Source organism: Trachinotus anak, unplaced genomic scaffold (assembly GCF_046630095.1).
Source record: "Trachinotus anak isolate AG129_WGS33_773 ecotype Australia unplaced genomic scaffold, CSIRO_AGI_Tana_v1 ptg000025l, whole genome shotgun sequence".
NCBI lineage: Eukaryota > Metazoa > Chordata > Actinopteri > Carangiformes > Carangidae > Trachinotus > Trachinotus anak.
This window is the reverse complement of record NW_027273876.1, coordinates 15,550,427-15,571,814: the sequence shown is the minus strand read 5'-3', so window position 1 is coordinate 15,571,814 and position 21,388 is coordinate 15,550,427. Positions and strand designations below refer to the sequence as shown.

At 41.6% G+C, this 21,388-nt stretch overlaps 2 protein-coding genes across 4 annotated transcripts in view; one reads left to right on the top strand and one right to left on the bottom strand.

Moving 5' to 3' along the window:
* Positions 1-7,631, top strand: part of sh3bp1 (SH3-domain binding protein 1) — a 15,884-nt gene extending 8,253 nt beyond the window's left edge. For both annotated transcript variants that reach the window (XM_071463044.1, XM_071463045.1), the window contains exons 11-18: positions 597-708; positions 1,125-1,206; positions 1,289-1,369; positions 2,007-2,120; positions 2,444-2,541; positions 3,779-3,947; positions 4,127-4,494; positions 6,632-7,631. In XM_071463044.1, coding sequence (XP_071319145.1) covers positions 597-708; positions 1,125-1,206; positions 1,289-1,369; positions 2,007-2,120; positions 2,444-2,541; positions 3,779-3,947; positions 4,127-4,494; positions 6,632-6,906 — 1,299 coding nt within the window. In that variant the 3' untranslated portion in view covers positions 6,907-7,631. The remainder of the gene's footprint in view (positions 1-596; positions 709-1,124; positions 1,207-1,288; positions 1,370-2,006; positions 2,121-2,443; positions 2,542-3,778; positions 3,948-4,126; positions 4,495-6,631) is intronic.
* Positions 7,621-21,388, bottom strand: cdc42ep1a (CDC42 effector protein (Rho GTPase binding) 1a). 2 transcript variants are annotated; one of them, XM_071463048.1, is made up of 4 exons: positions 21,027-21,388; positions 15,277-15,389; positions 11,957-12,933; positions 7,621-9,431 (listed from the first exon to the last, which is right to left on the bottom strand). In XM_071463048.1, the coding sequence occupies exons 3-4, from the start codon at positions 12,426-12,428 to the stop codon at positions 8,707-8,709; spliced, it is 1,197 nt and encodes a 398-aa protein (XP_071319149.1). In that variant the 5' UTR covers positions 12,429-12,933; positions 15,277-15,389; positions 21,027-21,388; the 3' UTR covers positions 7,621-8,706. The 2 variants fall into 2 exon arrangements, with proteins under 2 accessions (XP_071319149.1, XP_071319151.1); XM_071463050.1 differs by having other exon boundaries at positions 21,115-21,252.

Sequence of the window (21,388 nt, the reverse complement as noted above, 5' to 3'; positions counted from 1 at the left end):
CTCAGCACTGCACTTTAACTTGTTCATCCAAAATATTGGGCTAATTGAAAGGGAGACCATGAATCTTTGTAAAACATTTCATGGCAATTCATCTAATAGTGTTTCAGTCTGCACCGGAGAGGTGGACTGGCAGACCAGCTGACTGACTGACATTGCCATCCCTCAGGCCGTGCAAGTAAAAATGAAGTAACCTCTACAGAGTTTGGCTTCTAGGTACTGTAGGTTCTTGCAAATTACAAAAGGAAATACAGAGATTTATTGGAAATTAAGTTTAAGACAGACTAGAAACTCTTCAGTCTCTCAAGTATCTCTGCTTCAGGAACATAGAGGATGTGTTGATGCTGTGGCTAATTAATCAGTATATTTTAGTGTGCAGCAGATGTGATCTTTTTCATAACGTTAATAGGCTGTTTAATACTTTTGAGAAGCACTGCCAAGGATTTGGTCTCAGCTTTCTCTACCTCAGGCCACGAGGTCGTAGGATTGACTCAAACTCAGCCATCAACATCAACATCACCATCTCCAACTCTCCCCACTTAATCAGTCTACCTCGCCATCAATATCTCGCCCCCGTCCTCTCCCTCCTTGCCCCTCAGGGTCTGTTTCGTCTGGCAGCGGCAGCCTCCGTGGTGAAAAGGCTGAAGACCTGTCTAGATCAAGGAACGGTGGACCACAGTGAGTTCAGCATGGACCCCCACGCCGTGGCCGGTAAGGATGTGCCCACATGTTTTTCCCTCAATGTTCTCTCGGTGGGAGCTGAGTTTCTGTCGCGAGCACTCTTCCACATCTGTTCAGCCAACGTTACTTCTGCCGCTCATTAACTACCAGGTTCCTCTTTTGTTTACTGAGCCCCAGTTACAGATTCCAGTAATACATACATCATTTCCTGTGTACTAGAGAATGTACGAGAACACTGATGTCAAAGCTTAGATATAGAATCACTTTGTTTTATCAAACAGAGAGGGAATTCAGCAAGACATCTTTATTCATGCAACAATATTATGTGTTATTTATTATCATAATTTATCTGACAGGACAAAATGGGCAGTAACTCACTACATATTAACTCTAACTGTTTAAACACAGCCGTTATTTTGAATGTTTATCTCTGAATTTGTTGACAGGAGCTTTGAAGTGTTACCTTCGAGAGCTGCCTGAACCTCTAATGACCTCTGAACTCTACAATGACTGGTTTAAAGCAGCCGGGTGTGTATTATATCTACACTCTAAATATGTCGCATTTCACTGGGTTTCAATTCTGTTTCTTGAGTTCGATCTGTCTTCACAGGGAGAAGGACTTGACAGAGAAGCTGGAGCAGTTCAGAGTACTGCTGAAGAAACTGCCGCCTGAAAACTACAACAACCTCAGGTTTGTACTTTTTGATCAAATGTCTCTTTCTGATCCATCTAAGGGACATTGAAGGATATCATTATTTTCGATAAAGAATTTTTAACTGTGTTTTTAACTATGTTGTTTGCTCAACTACAACCATCCGCCCGATAAAGTGCTCAGGATTTGAAACTGTCTGCTGTTTTCTTTATCTTTATATTCAACATGAATGAAACGCATTTTAGTCACATTAGCACCATGGCTCCTTGGATGGATGGACTTTTCCTCTAGTGCTACCATGAGGTTGATATTTGCTGGGTTAAAACAACAAAAACAAGTGTGACACGAAACAAAAAGAGACGTACAAATGAAAAGAATATGATGTGTATTGTAGGCGTGTATGATGTGTGAGATAGCATGGCTGTAGACTCTTAGTTTTGTTTGAGTTACACAAATTAAAACCTGAAAGTCATCACATTTGGATATCACCCGAAAGTACTTATATATCATCAAGGAGGTGCTTTCATCCTACAAACTACAGGCACATAAAGTGTTTACTCCCACATTCTCGACTTTCTCAAGTCATGTAATCATCGTGCTGTGTAATCCTCTCTGACTTCCTGTGTTTCCTTCCTTCACCCAGTCTACTTTTTGTTTTCCTCTTTCTCCTGGTCAGGTACCTGGTGCAGTTCTTGTCCCTGTTGTCTGAGCAGCAGGCCGTGAACAAGATGACGCCCAGTAACATCGCCATCGTCTTGGGGCCCAACCTGCTCTGGCCGCGAGCCGAAGGGTATGCATTAAAACAGCTCATCGTTCTGTATTTACCCTGGGTGTACTATTACCATACACCATTCATTCATGTTCCCCATCCTTCATGCCCTTCCGTCTTACATAATCTTTGTGTCTTTACTTAAGCAGAATAGCATATTTCATGCTGGTCTGAACCACAGCATCCTGATAGCAACACTTTCTCTGCAGAGAGCATTTGTTGTGCAGTAACAGTCTCAGTGGTTTAACCTCAGTGACTCTTTAGTTTGAATTTAATTGATTTTCTATGAAGAACATTGTTATAGTCATGTTTTGTATTTCCTCTGTGTCTGTCTGTCTCTGTAGGGAAGCTGCTCTGCTTGACATGGCCTCAGCGTCCTCAGTCCAGGTGGTGACTGTCATTGAGCCTCTTATTCAGTACAGCTCCAGCCTCTTCCCTGAAGGTATTCGAACCCTTTATGTGACATCAGTATACAGTCAGGATAATTCTGGCAGGGGCGCCTCAGTGGCTCACCTGGTAGAGCGCGTACCATTAAGGCTTAGTCCTAACCGCGGCGGCCTGGGGTTTGAGTCCGACCCATGGCCCTTTGCTGCATGTCATCCCCCCTCTCTTTCCCCAACCTTCCTGTCTCTCTCTCTCACTGTACCTATAAATAAAGGCATAAAAAGCCAGGAAAAAAAATTTAATTTAGTATAATTCTGGCTTATTTTAAGTTGGATGTTAGCTTTGCCATTTTACCATTTCAATCGGTTGGGTTGAGATAAATCTCACCAAAGTAATCACTGAGATCACAGCACCTCTGCAATGCTCAGATTATCAGGGCCGCATTAACCCTTTTGGGGGCAAAAATGGGCTGTGGGCACCTAGTGACACCTTCACTTCTCCTACTCCCTATGCATTGTGTATAAATGAATTAGTAATTAGCAAATGCCATGTTGATTAAACACAAATTTATTTAGGAAAATGCACCAAATAATCACAAGGTAAACTGAAATGATACAGGTTTTAAAAGTAGTTTTGAACTGATGGCCCCCTCATCAGATCAGACCAAGATGTATTGATGATGGTGCCACCTGGAGGCCCCTGTCATTTCTTTAATGACTACACACCACACAGTGAACCTGGCCCGGTTTGGTAATCCAGGTGTGGTACAGAAACCAACAGATTTGGCAGATTATCTGATTAGAAATGGTTCCCAAACTTTTTATCGCTTTCCCTAGCTACAGTGCATCTTGAAAAAATCCTGTGTTGCTATGACAACAGGCGACTTTGAGCTGTTTTTAATATGGTGACTTTGATATTAATTCCTTATTTCTTCTGTTTTGATGCGTTTGAAAACATAACAAAGATGCAGTTCATGTAAATGTACAATAACAGGATGCCCCAGGGTGCTGCTGCACCTACTCTGGAAACTGCTAATGTAACACACTTGATTTGGCGGTAAAACTGAAAGTAAGCGCGCACATTGCACAGGAAATACTAACAACTACTGCAAGTACAGTAGGTCGAAGATGAACCAGGAACTGGTTGTATTTCTTGCATTTCCTGCCCAGACTTCACTGCTTTCTCACATCTCAGCAAAAAAATAACTCTTACCAAATAAACTGGAATTATTCTGCAAATGTAAAGCTGTCTATTTGATGTAGCACTCATAAATTAGTATGTTTTGCTTTGGTCAGCTGTATCCTTTGAGATCCCAGACCTTCCTGAGGTTCCAAATGTGACCCTTCCTGCTCCTGAAGCCCAGACTCAGATCTCAGAAAAGGAGAAACTGAGCAGAGCAGTCTCCTCCTCATCCACAGCCTCCTCCTGCTCCTCTCATCACCTCCCTCTCTCCAAGACAAACAGGTACCATTTTGTAAGAATTCACAGTGTATTCACTGCCAATCCTCAAATGTTCAGTGGAATGGCAGTAATGACAAATGCAGTAGGTTTATGTAATTTTTTCTCCAAATGGCAACAGTTTGCCATCATTGCAGTATTTCTTTTACAATAAACATTAACCTTTGTCTGTTTCTTTCCATCAGCACAACCTCTCAGGACAGTGGTGCCTTCTTCCTGGTGAAATCTGGCTCTGTGAGTCGCACTGGCACCTCCACATGGGCCAGCCCTTCAGCTGAGCCAGAAGCACCGGCCCATCAAAACATATCATCCAGCATCTTATCATCCCACAATCCCAGCTCTATTCCAGTTTCCCACACTTCCGCCGCCTGCAGCTCGACGGCGAACCAGAGCCCATCCCCACTTCCTAGAGCCACGGGATCAGCGCCAATCCCGGGTCAGACCAAGAGTCCCACCCAGAAGCAGTGCTCGGATCAGGGCCAGCTGGAGCCAATTTTGGAGGCACCTCCAGACTCTCCCAGAGCATTTGTGAAGATCACCTCACCGTACAAACGTAAGTCAAAGTCCAGATGGGAGGCGGGTGGCTCTAAAGGTACAATCAAACAGATCCAGTTGGGAACAGTGTGTTTAAAACCTGAAAGATTTACTCCTTAGTTCAAGCTGATTTAGCCATGTTAGAGCTATGCTGTTTCAAAACCAAATAACACTTAATAACTACAGCAACAAATTAAAGCCTTTGAAACTGTGGGTGTGTAAAGACTGCAGTTGTTGTCTTTTTCAGTAGCACAGGGGCACTCCAGATATGTAGCATTACACTACAAGTTGGAGGACTCGCACAAAAGAAAGGTCAAAATTGATGCAGGAAAGCCTGAAATTTCCTGACTTTTAGTCCCCGGGACAGATCCAGTTCCAAAAACACTGGATCCTACATTTCCTATGATACAGCTACATCTTTTGTTGGTTTTCTTGCCTGGTAAATGCACATGTCTTTTTAACTCCACGCCTCAAATTCGCAGCACAGGCTTTGTGATAAAAGTTTAAAGTCTAAGCCAAAATAACCCTGATGACATCATTATGAATTACCTCATCAGGGTTATTTCCTCTGAGTTTCGAACTCTCCTTGCAGAGCCGCAGAAGACAATATACAACACCTTTCACAAGTTGAGTAATATTTCTCATGACAAGTAAACCAGTGTTCATGTGTGAAGTTTGGTGTACTTTAAGTGTCGCGAAATGTATTTTACTCCACCCGCAGCAGCCCCTTCATTGTTTGTTTTATGGCTGAGGGAACAGGCAGGTCACATTATTCATATGTCTCTTTCTATTGTGTAATGTTGTGTACAGATTCTTTGCTTGTTTCCTCTCACAAAGTCAAAGTGGTGGCTTGTTGGTGCAAGTCGACAGAGAGAAAATGAATTACCGCTTGTTGTAGAAACCAGGAAGTACACAGGAAACAGGAAGACTCACACCACTGACCAAAATATCAACCTCTGGGTCATGCGTCACCTCTCACATTGTTCTAACTATGTCAGAGTCGGGCACAGGCTGAAATACTTTCCCTTCTAAGCCCTCTCATCCTGATATGTTTGTCTGCCCACAAAACTGACATTGATTCTTACTTTAATGTTGCTGTTACCTGATCTTGTGAAAAGCGGCGCTTTCTCAGTGATTTTACTATCACAACCCACTTCAGTATCTTTTTATTATAAAGTAAAAAAGCACTCTGTATGCCATATTTGGTTATAGTTTGTCTTTGAGGATTGTTTTTCCCACAAGATCAAATTTAAATGCAATACTGTTTTGCAGCCCGCAGTCAGACAAATATCAGACCTCCCTGGCAGTTAAATGCAGCATAGCGGCAGTCTAAACAACTGATAATCATCGAAGGAAGACAATGCCACACCCAGACTAACAAAATCAGATGGCATGATCAGCTATATTTTATCACAGTATAGCAGTATAGCAGAGCTCCACTGAGGACACTATCCTAAAACATTTTCTCTCAAAAGATTGATACCAGATTTCACTGGTTTTGATGAAAAAATGGATTTATGCATTGTACATTGTAATTTGCAATTAGTAAATTAGTTTTAGTAAATTAGATTTATGATTAGGTTTGTAGTGTTTATATTAAATGGGCTGCATCTAATATTGTCATCCTGTCTCAACATATTTCTCTTTGAAATTCAGGTTAGTGCGACAATTACAGGGTAATCATGTTATTTACGTGTGTAATAATGTAAATAATGTAAAGAGTCACCAAACGTTGTCAGTTACACAACAATATCTTTAAAAAGTTAAATAATATTAGCTACTGGTCATAGCAGAGCAAGTAAGGCTTTAGCAACAAAACTCCTGAATGTATTGATTTCAATAAAGGCGTGTTGTTTTCTTATGAAATTGTAAGATTATGTTATTTCTTCATTCAAAAACTACATAGTGTTGCTTTAACTAAAAGTATTTCATAATGCAGAGATGTGATATAGGATATTTACATTTCCGCTATGTTAAGTACATGCTAGTGGACAGAAGTACAAGATAAATTCCTTCTTTTTTTTAGAAGATTATCTTGTCATTGTAGGGGTGTGACTTAATTTTTAGTTACAGATAATATATATTGTAGATGACTGTCTTGCATCACAACCTGTTCGCTCATTGGTCTTATATTCCACCATGTCTTTTTTGTACAGCGAAAAGATCCTTTAACCCGAGCAAAACTACAGAGCAGGTGTTAGTGCAGTACTGCAAACCTAGAGCCCCAGGACCTCCCAATCTTCAGCCCTCCCCAGCTCCCACCACAGCCGCAGCAGCCACTGACACCAAGACCCTGCCAACGCCTGCGCCCCGAGCTCAGGGGCCCACCATCAAAAAGCCTCCACCAAAAAAACCTGGACTCAAAGCACCAAACTGCCCTCCACCACTTCCTCCACCAGCACAGACAAAAGTTCCTTCAATAGCGCAGTGAGGAAAATGACATGTGTGTGTTATCAACAAATTCTTTTCTTGTTGTGGTTGGTAAAGAGCAGCTAAAACACTTTTTTTATTTTGTAAAAAAAAACAAAAAAAAATTGTTGCCCTATTGTTCAATATTGTCAGTGTGTGCTGTTCAATACCTTCCAGGACTTACTGTTTTTTGAGTTGAAGTGTTGCAGTTTAATTTACTTTTTTTGGTCTACCTATGTTTTCAAAACCAGTATCATTTATTTATTTGTCAGTTACTGGTGTTTCCCAGAATGCAATGTAAGTGCAGGAAAGTGAGTCTCTAAGAGAAAACAATAGCCGTAGTAATAAATGAATCCACATTGCCAAAACATTTCGCAAGTTGCTGTTTTTTTTCATGTTTTTAGCTTGGATTTTTCCAAAAATCTACAAAATAATAGAATTCATATAAGATACCTAAGTACGAGCAAATTATTTCATGAACCTCGAGGCTGAATTGTGGTTTGACTTTTTATTTGTTTAATGATTCTCCACCCAAAGTCTGTTTTTCACAGAGGACGATGGTTGTGGTCAGTTTGAATTAATGTCAGACACAACAGATTTCTGCAGTGGTCAAAAATAACAAAGTTTTCTTCAACCAGCTTTCAGCTCTATTTTTCAGGATTTCCAGTAGAAAATCACTTTAAACTGACCTTAAATGTAATACATGAAAAAACATTTAAATAAAACGCTATTCAAACTAATTAAAAACATCTTTATTGTCAATTTATATCATCATAGTATATCATTGGTATTGACTGCAGCATATGGATGTGAATTGCACTATGTACTGCAGGTGCTCATACTGTAAGTACATATTTATAGGGAGGTCAGTTGATATCTTCATGTACAGTTGTATAAAAGAACATATAAATGACAATTCTTCTATAAAAAGCAATACAGGAGTCGGACTTCATATTCAGAAAAGGTGCAAGGAGTATCTATATATAGAAGGTCTGCAGCATAAAATGAACAATTATATGGTTCAGGATTTAATCGCTTCTAGCAAATACCGGTATCAACATGTCATATTCCCTCAGTCTGAGCAGTTTAACAACTGAGATGTTTGTGGTTCTCTGGTTTATCGTTGCCTGACGAGGCTGAACCTGAGATGCCAGATCTCTCATGAATTCTCTTCCCTTTTTCTCTCCTGGTAGTGTATTCCTGAGTGAAAAGTTGACAAGAGATTGTAGTGATACCAAAAGGTTGTAATAAGATTAAATCTATTTTTCTAATCCCTTACTTACTCTCTGTCCTCTCATTAGAGATTAGAAGCTTGCACTGAGAATCTTTTCTCCTCTTGTGTGAGGAAGTGTGTGAAGTATAAAGTGAATGACAGGCTTTGTAACTTCAAGGTTGAGTAATGTTGGTGTTTCCTCTGCGACAATCTTAACCACATTCTCTGGTACATCCTCACTTCCCAGGCCTCCGTTCTGGTTTTGTTTTTGCTTTTGTGAGTCATGCCCTTTGTCAAAAAGCAGTCTCCCTTTCTGTGCTGACCTTGGAAACTTGCAGCATGAAGTCTTTCACTCCTTTTTAGATACATTCAGCCACAGGTTTGCATCAGAACTGGACATCCTTGAAGTGTAATTGTATAAAAGTAAAAGATCCATATTTAGGATACTGGATTCAGGTTGTAGTTTTCGTGGTCATCCTGTCAATAGAGCCAGCTTCACTGACCATAAAAAAGTTTTAGATGATTGATTTGATTGGAATAACAGAGGAATCATTAATCACATGACGATTTTGTTTAGTGTAATGTGAAAACATCTCCAATTTGCTCGGCTCAGACTTTGATTTCATCCTCATCGTCCATATAGCTATAGGACATTTTCTTCTTGGACTGGCTGCTGATCATCATCTCTGAATCTGCAGCCTCCATCCGGCTCTGTCCCTTTAAGAGGCCGACACCATAATGGCGTGCCAGCACATTTGTAGCGCTCTGGAACCGCTCGCTTTCCATCCCCATTCCCAGTCTCACTCGTTCAGGAGACCCCATGACCACATCCGGTACTTTAACAGAGAGGCCGACTCTGTTATCCTCCATCACTGTTTCCTCCTCTTCCCAGTCGGCTGCACGCGGGCTCTTCCGGCCCCCAAAGTCCTCCCTCAGCAGGGAATCCACGTACGAGATAGTGGCCGAGTCCATCTCCGATCCCTCATTGGTCAGCCCGCACGCTGACCCCGCCTCCTCTACCTCCCAGGTGTGTCCGTGCTCCTCCGGGTGGCCGTCAATCAGGCTGAACACCTCGCTCATGAGGGAGGGGCCGAGGTCAAAAGTGAAGGTGTCCAGGGAGGTGAGGGAGGGGAGGGAGTCGGAGTAAGCGGTGGTGGTGGGTTTGGGATCTGAGGTCACAATCGTGGCAGAGCAGGTGGATAAGATGGCATCAGCGGGGTCGGTCAGAGAGCCTCGGTGGATGTTAGGGGAGCAGGAGATGGGGAGGGAGATGGAGGGCTGCTGGCGCTCGGAGCGGGACAGACGAGGCAGAGTGACGAAACCAGACTCCAGACCTGAAGAACACACACAGATATCAAAACATTACATCTAAGCGGAGGTATTCTTGTCTGGGTGCTTTGTCCTCTGCAATTTGACACCTGTATCAATGTACTTTTTAAAGCAACGGTTTAACATTTTGGGAAATAGACTTATTCATTTTCTTACTGAGAGTTAGATGAGAAGAACGACACCACTCTCATGTTTGTAAGGTAAATACAAATCTGCAGCCAGGGGATTGTTAGCTTAGCATAAAGACTGGAAGTGGGGGGAAACAACTAGCCTGTCTCTGGGTAAAGGGTAACAAATCTGCCAACCAGCACCTCTACAGCAGCAGATGACAGAAAGTCGTTGTCGTTCAAAGTGGTTTTAAGGGGGTGGGAGGGTCCCAGCAAGAAAGCAACCAAGCATATTTCCCACAGTGATGAACTTTTCTTTTACTATTTTACTACATGTGTGTGGAGAAATCAAAACCAAAAAGACTGTATTTAAAATGGATGAACTGAACTGAACTGAACTTTAGCCTTTTTATTGATTCAGTTGATCTAATTGATACATATGACAACAATCTCTGATGGAACCTCTTTTCACATAGTTGTTTTTTAATCTAAACTACTTTTATTTCAACTATTGTAGTTAAATACACTTTCTGTTACCTGCTTTGCTCTTAAGTTGTTCCATGTATAATATGATTCAGACACACACACTTGATGACTTGACAAACATGATTTAGCAAACTTGTCCCACAGGGGGCGGTGTAAACCCATCTGAGAAGATCCTGTCTGACGACATCAAGCCAGCAAAAAACTGAGGTTGCTGAGTTGTTCTGCTCTGTGAACAGTGAATCATTCCCCCAACCCTGCCAGATCGCTTAACAAGTCACACTCACACACACACACACACACACACACACACACTGTTGCCTTCACGACCCAAGGGGTAACGGGTAAATTACCACAGCCCTTCTTAATGCCAGCCATATAGGGCCAAGAGTTTGGAGGTTTTTCATTCCAACCAAAGAAAACAGCGTCTGATTTCACAGATTAACACACTTTAATAAGAGAATAAGAAATCAATAATCACTGAATCCAACTTCTTAAGTGTTTGTTGGGATGTAAACCTGGAGACCTCTCTCCCAGCTATGTGCCACACTTCTCTTATTACTACAAAAACAAGTTCTGTATTTTGTACTTTTTATTGAAGATTTTAAGTAATAACTTATAATTCTAATATAAATAATTCTTTAACAGCACACACACTTTTATCCACATAAAACACACACACATACAGCACATAAAATTAGATACTTAAACTCTATAATGTGTTCATTCTGATCATTATATATATATATATATATATATATATATATATATATATATATATATATATATATATATATATATATATATATATATACATATATATATATATATATATATGTGTGTGTGTGTGTGTACAATATATATAAACTATAAAGAAGGAGATGAGAAGATTAATATCACTGTCACACGTGTGCTGGATATGATGCTAAAGAGATGGTTAGCTTAGCTTTGTATAAACACTGGAAGCACAGGGGAACAGCTAGCTTGCTTCTGTCCAAGTAAATTGCCTACAGCACCTTTAAAGCTCAAGACTAAAGGTTATATCTTGTTTGTTACATGTTCACAAAAATGTAATGTATGGATCTCCTCATCTAACTCATGAGCACATTTCTCAAAATGACAAAGATGTTCCTTATAAAATGAGCAGGTTAAGTTAGAAAAATGTCTTAGTTCTTGAAATGAACTTTCCTTTGTGTTGTATTTTATCAAACCCCTCAGACACACACACACACACACACACACACACACACACACAGGGGAAGTCAGACTGCATGAGCCATGAGTATGGTGTTAATGTGGGTCTTTCAAACAGCCTCACAGACAGCTTGTTGCCAGTTCTGTCTGGATCTCTGTGTGTTATCAGTGTGAGCGCTGCTGATTATGAGCCAAGGTAATTCATAAGGACATCTGGGGCAAATCTGTCTCCAGATTAGTGGGTAGAACTGATGGATGAGTTTCCTTGCAGCTCCACAAATGGTTGCCACTCTGCAGTTTCCAGTTAACACTGTTTAACTCATTTGACCCTTGCCCATGCATTACTCTTTTTTTTTCTTATTTTCATATAATTAAAAATAAAAATCCCTTAATCTTAAGGACCATTTGGGGATTTCGTGATGTACTTTGCTTAATCCTTGAATTAAAAAAATATGGAATGACATCATGTGAGGAAATTTCCACTGAAGATATGTTGGACTATTTTAGGAATCCAAAACACTGATGGTGGAAGTTCCTCAGAACAGAAGCCTCTTGAACAATAGCAAAGGGAGAAGTAGATCATAAAGCCAACAACTGTTAAACAAACAAAAGCCAGCAGACCAAGTACAAGGCCTCTTGTGTAATTTTGTGTAAACCCTTTAATATTACGTATAATCATTTGATCCATTGTTGATGTAATAATATTGATTATAGAAGCTTTAAGAGAGAGATATTACCACACTCACCATAAGAGCTTTTCTTCTCCTCTGGCGTACTTCGAGAACTTGGGAAGAGCACTTTGGTGGTGGGACTCCCATTAGACATATCCACATCCAGCCTGGGGAGGGAGATGGCGTTCTTGATGATGGGAGAAACGGCAGGTGGCGGCGGTGACAGATCCTTGGATCCTCCTCTGGGTCGGTTGTCAGAGCCCCTCCTGATTTGACGGATCGTCCTGGAGAAGAACGCTCCGATCTTGTTGTCAGGGGTGGAGATAGAATCTGTTTCCCTGTTGTTCCCGTTGGCTGTCCCGCCATGGTTGCTGAGGAAGGAGGTGTCCCCGAACACATCGCCCCCTCGACCCACATGCATGGTGTGGCGGAAGTCACCCAGAGGAGGGCTGATCATGTCCACTGTGAGGTCGCTTTTAAAGCGGCGCTTGCTGTGGGAGTGTGTGACCAGCCCTTTTAGGCCTGAAAGCTTTTCCTGAAGATTCATGGTCACAAGGGGTGAATGGCTTGATACGTCTTCAAAATCAAACTGAAATAATGTCTTGAATTGCCCTTAATCCAAACAAAAGGCTGAACTGAATTCAACTTAAACTTTTCCCGTCTCAAAAATCACGGACAGTTCAGTAGTCCAAAGTACAGACCTAAAAAATAGCTCTGAAAGGTTATTCCAAGATCTTGAAACCATGTAATTTCTAAAGCTGAAAAGCTGAACTCCAGGCCTGCAGCGCCAAATAGTTCACTGGAATATTATCTCTGTTTATCATGTGCAGGCCAAACTTTGTCCCACTCTTTGTAGCTTGTTGTTATGCATAGCTGGCTGAATTAAACAGACATAAATTGAGGAGAACACTATGCAGTTGTGTTCCTGGAGGCAGCCGGGCCAGTTGGAGTGTGGTCAGGTCGCCTGGCTCGCTTTGGGCTTTGGCTTTGTCGACATCAGCTCAGAAATAGGTCCAGCTGCAAACGGTTCTGCGGTTGCACCATGGAACCATCTATTGAGAGTAAAAACAGGGAAAAAACATCAATCTTCAAAAAGTAGACAGGGATGTATTTGATTTTGAGGGACATTAAGAGAAATGCATGACATTTGCAGTATATTCTGTGAAAGTAGTGATTCAGTGAGAGACCACTCTGTTTCCTCTTCTGAATACTGTATGTAGTTGTAAAATAACCTCACTGCATTTTGGACAGATCTGTCTTTCCACAGGTTTTTAGGATTCCGCGTTCCAAAGGTCCGCTGGTCTGGAACCATCTAAATTTAGACCACAGTCACTCCTCTGTGCAACAAACCAAAGTCTGCTTCTTATCCATGAAATAGGTGGACTTTCAGGGGATTCCTGCATCCATTTTGTGCTGCTTTGTCTAGCGTGAAGGTTGCACAAAGTTCATTTTCCATTTCACGGAAAAGACTTATCACACTTTTAAAGCAGAGCAGCAGGCCTCATTCAGCAGGCTTAGATTTGTTTATAAACAGGCAAAGTATGCTAAGCAAGATAGGAAGAGATAATGAAAAAGTCCTGATAAGAAAAACACTACTGCTACTTGGCAGTACCGCCAGACGGCCATTGTATGGAGCCCCGAAACTGACAAGTAAAAGCTGAAAACATGCAGTTGAATACATGAATTATAATTTAAAACAGTTTTCCTTTAACTTCCAATAAGTTGGTAAAATAGAGAAAATCTATTCTTGTTCCTTTACCTCCAAAACACTGAGGAAATGCATCTTTTACTGCCTCAACTTGGCGTGCAACTTCTGAGGTTTACAATTTTTTGGCCTTCAGCGCAAGTTTAGTAAATTATTGATTTCCTGTTTTCCTCATGCCACCTTTCTCATTCTCCATTTCCATTTTTTCATTTCGTTTCAGGTACATAAATACAATGAGAACCAGTCTCTCTAGCTAGCCGCCCAACTGAGGCTAACGCTCATGCAGGTAATATTAATCACGATACACTTCATACTGCTCTAGTGTTATTGTATAAAGTCTTGTAACAGTAGCTAAATCATTTTAGCCAAAAATCTAATACTAGCAAAGTTGGCTAGCTAGCCAGAATTAGCTATTCTTGGTCTCCATTACATTATCTTCCATTGGCTGCAGCATTAGTTGAAGCTTATTTTTACAGCTTTATATTCCTTTTTACACTGCATTTCATTTTGACTAATAGCAGTATTAATTTATGTATTCTGTTATATTTTTGACTGGGCTGACAGCCTATTACTGCCTTTTTGTCGGTTTAGGTGCTCCATACCTCTGTAAGTCTGAAGGCAGACAAAAAACTGGCCTTTTGTCAGGTGTTGTTCTTTGCCAGCAGAGTAATGGATATCCAATTCTAAAATATTTTGATAGCATAAAGCAGCCCTGACAAGGACCTCTGGTTCTCTTTAAAAGCTTTCCACTGCAGCAGCTAAATGTCGACGGGCTTCCCACGCATGCAAGGCCCCGTCTGGCTTCATTAATGACCTGCTATGGTTCACAACATGGAGATTGCGTCAGGTCCAAGGCAGCCCCTCTAATTTGCTGCTGACCGCAGTCCCAGGCCCTCCGCTCCACTTCCCCTGGCTGGCGTTTTAAGAGGGGCATCTGGGAGTGGAGAGGGAGGAAACACGCCACATACCAGCGCTGTGCAGAGCCATATCGAGGCTCACAAAGAGACGCCAGGGACCAGTATACCGAGGTGTGATGTCGAATCTGAGACGACGTGGGCCTGCAGGGACCTTGTGCACGTTCCCATGAACCGCACTGAAGCGACAGGCCACCTCTCTGATTAAAACTATTAGCAGTAGCTGCGGTCACAGACACTAAGGCACTTGTGCTCTTCCGAATAAGGGAAAAACTTTGTCTTGCTATGTCAAGGTTGAACAAGGGAAACATCAATCTAATTGATAACCTACAGTATTACAGGAATATACATGGGGCCATTAATTACCCTAACTGTGTGCTTACAGAAAGCTCTGGTGTTTTGTCTCTGCCTGTAATCCTGTTAAAGACCTTTGACCACAGCTCAGAGGGGGTCGCTCCCTCTGACTCCTCTCATGTATTTGGACCTTCTGGGCAAAGCTTATTTCATCTGAACATATGCTCCTATCAAACTGAACTCTCCTTCCCTCCTGGTCCTTCTTTGCACTTGCTCTTCTGTTTTCTGAGTTACACAAATACGCCAGGCATCAGTTAAAATGAAAATGTAAAGCACCACAAGGACAAAGAAAAACCCCCAATATTTTTAGTCTTTAAAAGGTAATAACTTTAACACTATAATCCCACTGGCAGCCTGACTCCCTGCATCTTGGATATCGGAAAAGAATAGGGGACCTCTCAACAGGAGCATCTCAGACGTACCATGGATTATCCTTTAATCCTTCATCTTCCTCATAACCCCTGGTAAGGCACCTCTTTCTGGGCACGGCCTGGCTGCTACCACCCTGGTCAGCTGGTCCTCTGGTTCTGATTCCCTTAGAGAGGAAACAAAACATAAGGTAAGTTTTGAGGGAGGAAGAGTAGAAAAATAAGTTTCATTTTTACAAAGAGGAGTGAAGGGGGAGGATGGCAAATTGGGCAGAAAAAGAGATGAATGAAATGATGCAGAGAAATGTGAGTAAGAGAAAAGGTCAGATGAGGAGAGGAAGTGAAGGGAAGAATGGTGGAAGAAAAAAGAGAAAAGAAAAGAAGGAATACAGACTGAGATATATCATAATAACAATGATAAGAAGAAGAAGAAGAAGAAGAAGACTTTATTTGTATAGCACTTTTCAATACAGGTAACAAAGTGCTTTACATGAGTCAAATATAAAACATCCGGACAAATCAAAGTAAAATGTGAATAAAATTTAAAAGACAATCACACAATAAAAGCTGTTTCATAAAATGTGTCTTTGGAAGTGAGATAAAGCAGTGATCTGACTCTCCAAGCCTGATCTCCTCTGGCAGGTTGTTCCAAAGTTTAGGGGCCCTGACGGCAAAGGCTCTGTCTACTTCAGTTTTCAACGCAGACCTTGGAAAGACCAGCAGTGAAGTACCAGAGGATCTCAGACTGCATCCTGGCTCACAGGGGGATAAAAGCTCAGGAAAAAAAAGGGGGGGGGGGGGGGGGGGAGCCCAAGCCTGGCCTTAAAAGTAATTAAAGGAATTTTAAAATCAATCCTAAAATAAACAGGCAGCCAGAGTAGAGATGCAAAGATCGAGAGAGGCAGTTTCCAAATTTCCAAACTTTATGGAGGGGTTCGATGAGAGCAGTTTCAAAATAGGCAAGGACAGAGCCAGAGGTCATAGAGCTATTTACAAGTGATAAATTGAGATATGTGCAGTAAAATTTCAGTGAATGGATATGATCAGAGAAAAATGCAGTTTTGGAACACATATAATCCGACTGGCCATCTTTGATATTACCATCATTATTAAGTCTTGTAGGGTCTGGCAACTTTTGACAACAGTCAAACTCCTCTTGTTTGCAGGTTTAACACTTTTACCCACGCCTTTTTAATTTCTCAATGTTGTTAAATTTCTGAAATTTAAAAATATCTCATCATTTGCAGATAACTCTTAACACTTCCTCTTTCTTGCAGTATCAGAAGTGCAATTATTAGACCCTGGTGTGTTGTGTCAGATACCGATTGTAAAGTGCTTTTTCACGGCCACACCAGACAGTGACGCTGATATCTCTATAGGCAGGGAGCGACAGCAACAGTGTGAAAACTGCGTGAACTTCAGTCAGTGGGCCAGACTCAGTGAGTGGTGACAGGAAAACCTCTTCTCTGTTGCAGCTCCAGTTTGTGATAAAAATGAAAGCATAAAACTTTCCTGCTTCCTTCATCTTTTAGCTTCAATTTTAAGTTGCTTTCTTTGGGCAAGTCACCACTGAGGGGGTTTCGGTACATTCATACATCACAGACAGGCTCAATAAAATATTTCCTTGTCACTATGTAGAGTATTTGCCTGAGGTGGCTTTGCTGGATGAAAACCAGAGTAACCACAGTTTAATAGGAGCCGTGTGTGTTGTCTGTGTGTGTGTGTGTGTGTGTGTGTGTGTGTGTGTGTGTGTGTGTGTGTTTGTGCAAAGACATTCCTGAGCAGAGCATCGGTTGGTGGAGTCTTTCTCTCGATTACGACCATCAAACATCCTTCTTCTCAACCTCAGTGCTGATTGAAACCACGTTTGGATCTGAATCTCCAATTCTTCTTTCATTCTCTCCTCTACTCACTTTCTCTCTGTTCTTACCCTCTCATTTCTCGTCTATTCTTGCCTTCTAAGATTTATTTTCTTCTCTTTAATTGTCTCTCCTTTTGCCTTTTTCCATCACTTTCCATCCAATCTTTATCTTTGTTTCTTTCCCTATTCCTCCTCCTCCTCCTTCATTTTCGCCTTCTCTTTCACTCTTTTTTCCTTTCTCTTTTTCTGTCCCCGTTTTCTTTTCCTCTCTTGCTTTCTTCTTTCCCTTTCATGTCTTTTCTTTGTCTCTCTTTGAGTGTCTTGACTGACTTAGGACGGCTGAAACAGCTTGGCTACAACAGCTGTTGGGCCCACACACACACAAACACATAATCTCTACTTTTGATGACTTTAACTCATAAATGTTTACTCTGCTATAGTTTGTCTGTAGTTAAATCAGCAACGGGCTTTATGTTTCATCACAGGTCTTCCCCTCCCTTCTCTCTCCATCCCCTCTCACGTCCTTCACTCACTAACCCCGCTAACCAGGTGAACAAACATACAAGATAAGGCCGCATTTTTTAGGCTCACCCTTTGACTTTCAATTACGTTCCTATTTTCACCATCCACGCTCAGTCTGAATCCAAGCAAAACACGGCTGCACTTCCTCCTTATCCAAGGAAACATTGTCATGCTTCAGAAAATATCCATACTCTCCGAGGCCCTCTGCTTCCTGTATTTGCTAAAACCGACAGGCCCAATTTGCCCTCTTTGTTGCCTCTCTTCTGTTTATATCTTTTCTGCGTACATACATAAACTTGATTCTTTTCTTTTCTTCTCCTCCCTGTCTCAATTTATTTGATATTTCCCATGGTACAGGTATTTCAAGAAAGTTATTAAATGGTCAGTTGACCTGTTAAGTGATGAGAGCAAACAGAGACAACAGAGCCTGACTGATACATTAGCAAGGCTGATGAAATCAGCCAGTTTTAGCTTGTCACAGATGCATTAACTTGTTTATATGTCAGCTGATAATTGTGAGAAATTACGGTGCCAAAGATATATCTGAGGGAACTTAGACACAGCATTCCCATCACCAGCTTGTCCACCAGAGGGCAATGACATCGTTCAAGAGGCCGTCGATTTTGACGGATGAACTGACAGCCGAGATTTTACCGGGAGTAGCCAGCTGGCGAATTAAGCTTATGTTAGCGCCACAAACTGTTTGAAAAGTGTGTCCTGGTGACTTTTTAATGTGCACATTGGGCAGTTGGTGTTCATGGGAGAGTCTGGCTTTAACAGAGCCCAAATACGCCATAAATCCAAGTGCATCCTACGCTCCAGTGCCCAATAGTGAACAAAACTTTTGCATTTTGAGCATCTGGCACAATTCAAATGCTATAAAAAAGAAAGTTGAGTTTAACCCGGCAGCCAGGCCACTGGTCACCAGTGTCGATAGATGTTCATATTTGGTGTAGGCTGCAACGTCAGATACCAAAATTCAATGTCAAGACAACGTCTAATGCCAAAGTCGATTTGACGTAGAATACTGAAGACAGCTAATGTTGATATTTTGTTAGTTTTAAGTTGTGTTAATAAGCAACCAAAATCCAACGCCTTCCAAATGTCTCATGCCAAAGCCATCTTTACACATAAAACACGGACATTCTAGTCGTGGGAAAAACCCAACGTCTGCTCAACGTCACAATGTCAATTAGCCAACGACGGATTTTGACGCCATTTCCAAACCAAATTTTACATCTGTCCAATTTATGTCTGGTGCCTGCTGGGAAATTTTTTGCTTTTGCCTACTATCCGTCAACATGAAGCCTTGAACAAACAGATTTTGTTGTCTGCTTAACCAGCACTGACACCTGAAACAGCACAGATTATTTTAAGTTTCAGATCTAGGTTTCACATAATGTAGCTTCAGAGAAAACAGGTGGGTGACTATCCGGACTGGGAAACTGTTCAACTCAGTTGTCATGTGAAAAGTTCACATGTAGTCACATTTTGGACAGAAGCCAACAAGTCAACAAAAAGACCTAAACTTATATCACTGTAATATAATATAATATAATATAATATAATATAATATAATATAATATAATATAATATAATATAATATAATATAATATAATATAATAACTTTAAAGGCTTGTTTGTGGATTAGGGAGTTGGTAGAGATGGCTTGTTTGCCAACATTTCTCTCTACAAAGCCAAAACTCACAGCGACAACCACCCAGATGACTCCATGACCTGCAGGTTGTTGACCAGTAATTGATCAGTCCAGTCTCTTAAAACCCAGTATATTCCAGATGAATGAGTTGTGGCCATTTGGTCACGACAGACAATGATGGAGCAGATTTCCCAACATCAGCATGTGTGGCCAAAAAAAAAAAAAAAAAAAAAAGCCAGGGAACCCTGTGGTGTGAAAACAAATACAGCAGCCGGATTCAAAGTTCGCACCTCTGCAACTGACCCTTTCCTGGTTGGTTGCGTCAATGACACCTAAAGGTCACAAAGGGTAGCCCTTAAAGGAATGTATAACTCAGGTAAAAAAAGGGGGAAAGAAGACAAGGAATAGAGAAGAAAAACCACAGGGAATGTCTGCACTCATTTACTTAATCAAGTGCTTTGAAATGTACCGTATCATTAGTGTAAATCATATAAGGGGGATGTACAGGAAACATATTACACACATGTGTTAATCATCTGCTGCTGGTTGAGTTGAGTGCATACAGGAGACCAACATGGAAATATCAAAGCATTTATTCAAGGAGGATAGACTGTGCGTCTACTCTGGAGAGACGAACCAGGGGAATTACAGAGCTGGTTAAACATGAAACAATTCACAGTAAGGAAAACTGGATCCATCACTGCATATTGTTTATTGGATTTCGTGTTATTATCACTGAAGCAGGCTGGCTTTTTATTGATCCCTGCTGTGCATATTTGTTTATTGGCAGGCTTCGGCCAGCCAACAAACACTTCTATCAATGTGACTGTGTGTGACTGTGTGTGCGTGTGTGTGTGTGTGTGTGTGTGTGTGTGTGTGTGGGGCATTTCACATGGTGGCCTCCCTCATGGCTCACTGGCGGGTTGTGGGGGTCAAAAGGCCACTGGCCCCAACTTGTAATGAGTCCAACACTGTGCTGCCTGTTTGTCTCCATAATTAAAACACTTCAAGGCCACCAACTTCAACTTCACCATGTCATGTTCCACTGAATCACAGCACATCCTGGTGTATGTCAGCGACATGTATGGAAATTGAGAGGTTATGTCATGTAATTGCTGTAATTACAAGGCAGAGTGATAAAAATCAAAGCACTGCCAGAGCTTATTCTGACCAAGGTTGCAGCGGGGAAATAGTAATGATATACTGCTGCCCTGCTGCTGAATATAAATACGCTGCAGAGCAGATAGAGTTTCATGTCAAGGATCTCAGAAAGCACTCTCACAACACTTGAAACAACTTTCCACAGCAACACAATACAGTCTGATCAGTAAGCCTATGTCTGATAACAGCTTGGTTTCAGTCAGCACTTTTACAAGTCTTAATGGTTTTACTTTATCTGAAACCGAACCTCCAGTGTTTGCTTTATTTCACTGCCTCACAGAAGACTTTTCTTCCCAGTGACTTATCAATTTCAGTAGAAACATTTTTTTAAAAGTTATTCACTCCCAAAACAGTATCAGAGGATAAAAAAAGGGACAAATATCAAGTGAAACACTAAAACGCATAAAAACGTTACACACGTCATACGAATATTATGGGATATGCAGGCAACAAATGAAATGACACTCCACACAGACAGACTTGGAGCCTCTGTCCCCACAGACGAATGCAGCCACATTCAAAGTTTCTACATGAAGACATGAACTCAAAACTGAGCTGTTCTTTCTGAAGAACATCAACGCCATTAACTGATAATAAACTCACCCCAGGAAGCTGAGCCACGAAAGAAAGGAAAAAAAAAAAAAGTCGACTGGCTGACTCCAGTTTAATAATCTTTCCAGTGGAAACGCACCACAGGCTGGTGTGGTCCGAGCGAGCCGCTGCTGCAGCCGGACTGCCCCGCTGGTGCGCCGGGTGTGTGGTGCGGCGCGGCGCGGGGGATGAGGAAGGGGGCGGGCCGTGGATCAAATACCAGTGAGACCGTCAGAGGACCACACTCTGGGGGGGGGGGGCTCCCACGCTGGCGCACGGTTGACACTGCTCTCTGGTGTGTCTCCACGACATGCCGATTGACTCGTATCAAATGGGATGTTTGAGGCTGTCAGTGCTGCATGATGAGTAAAGGT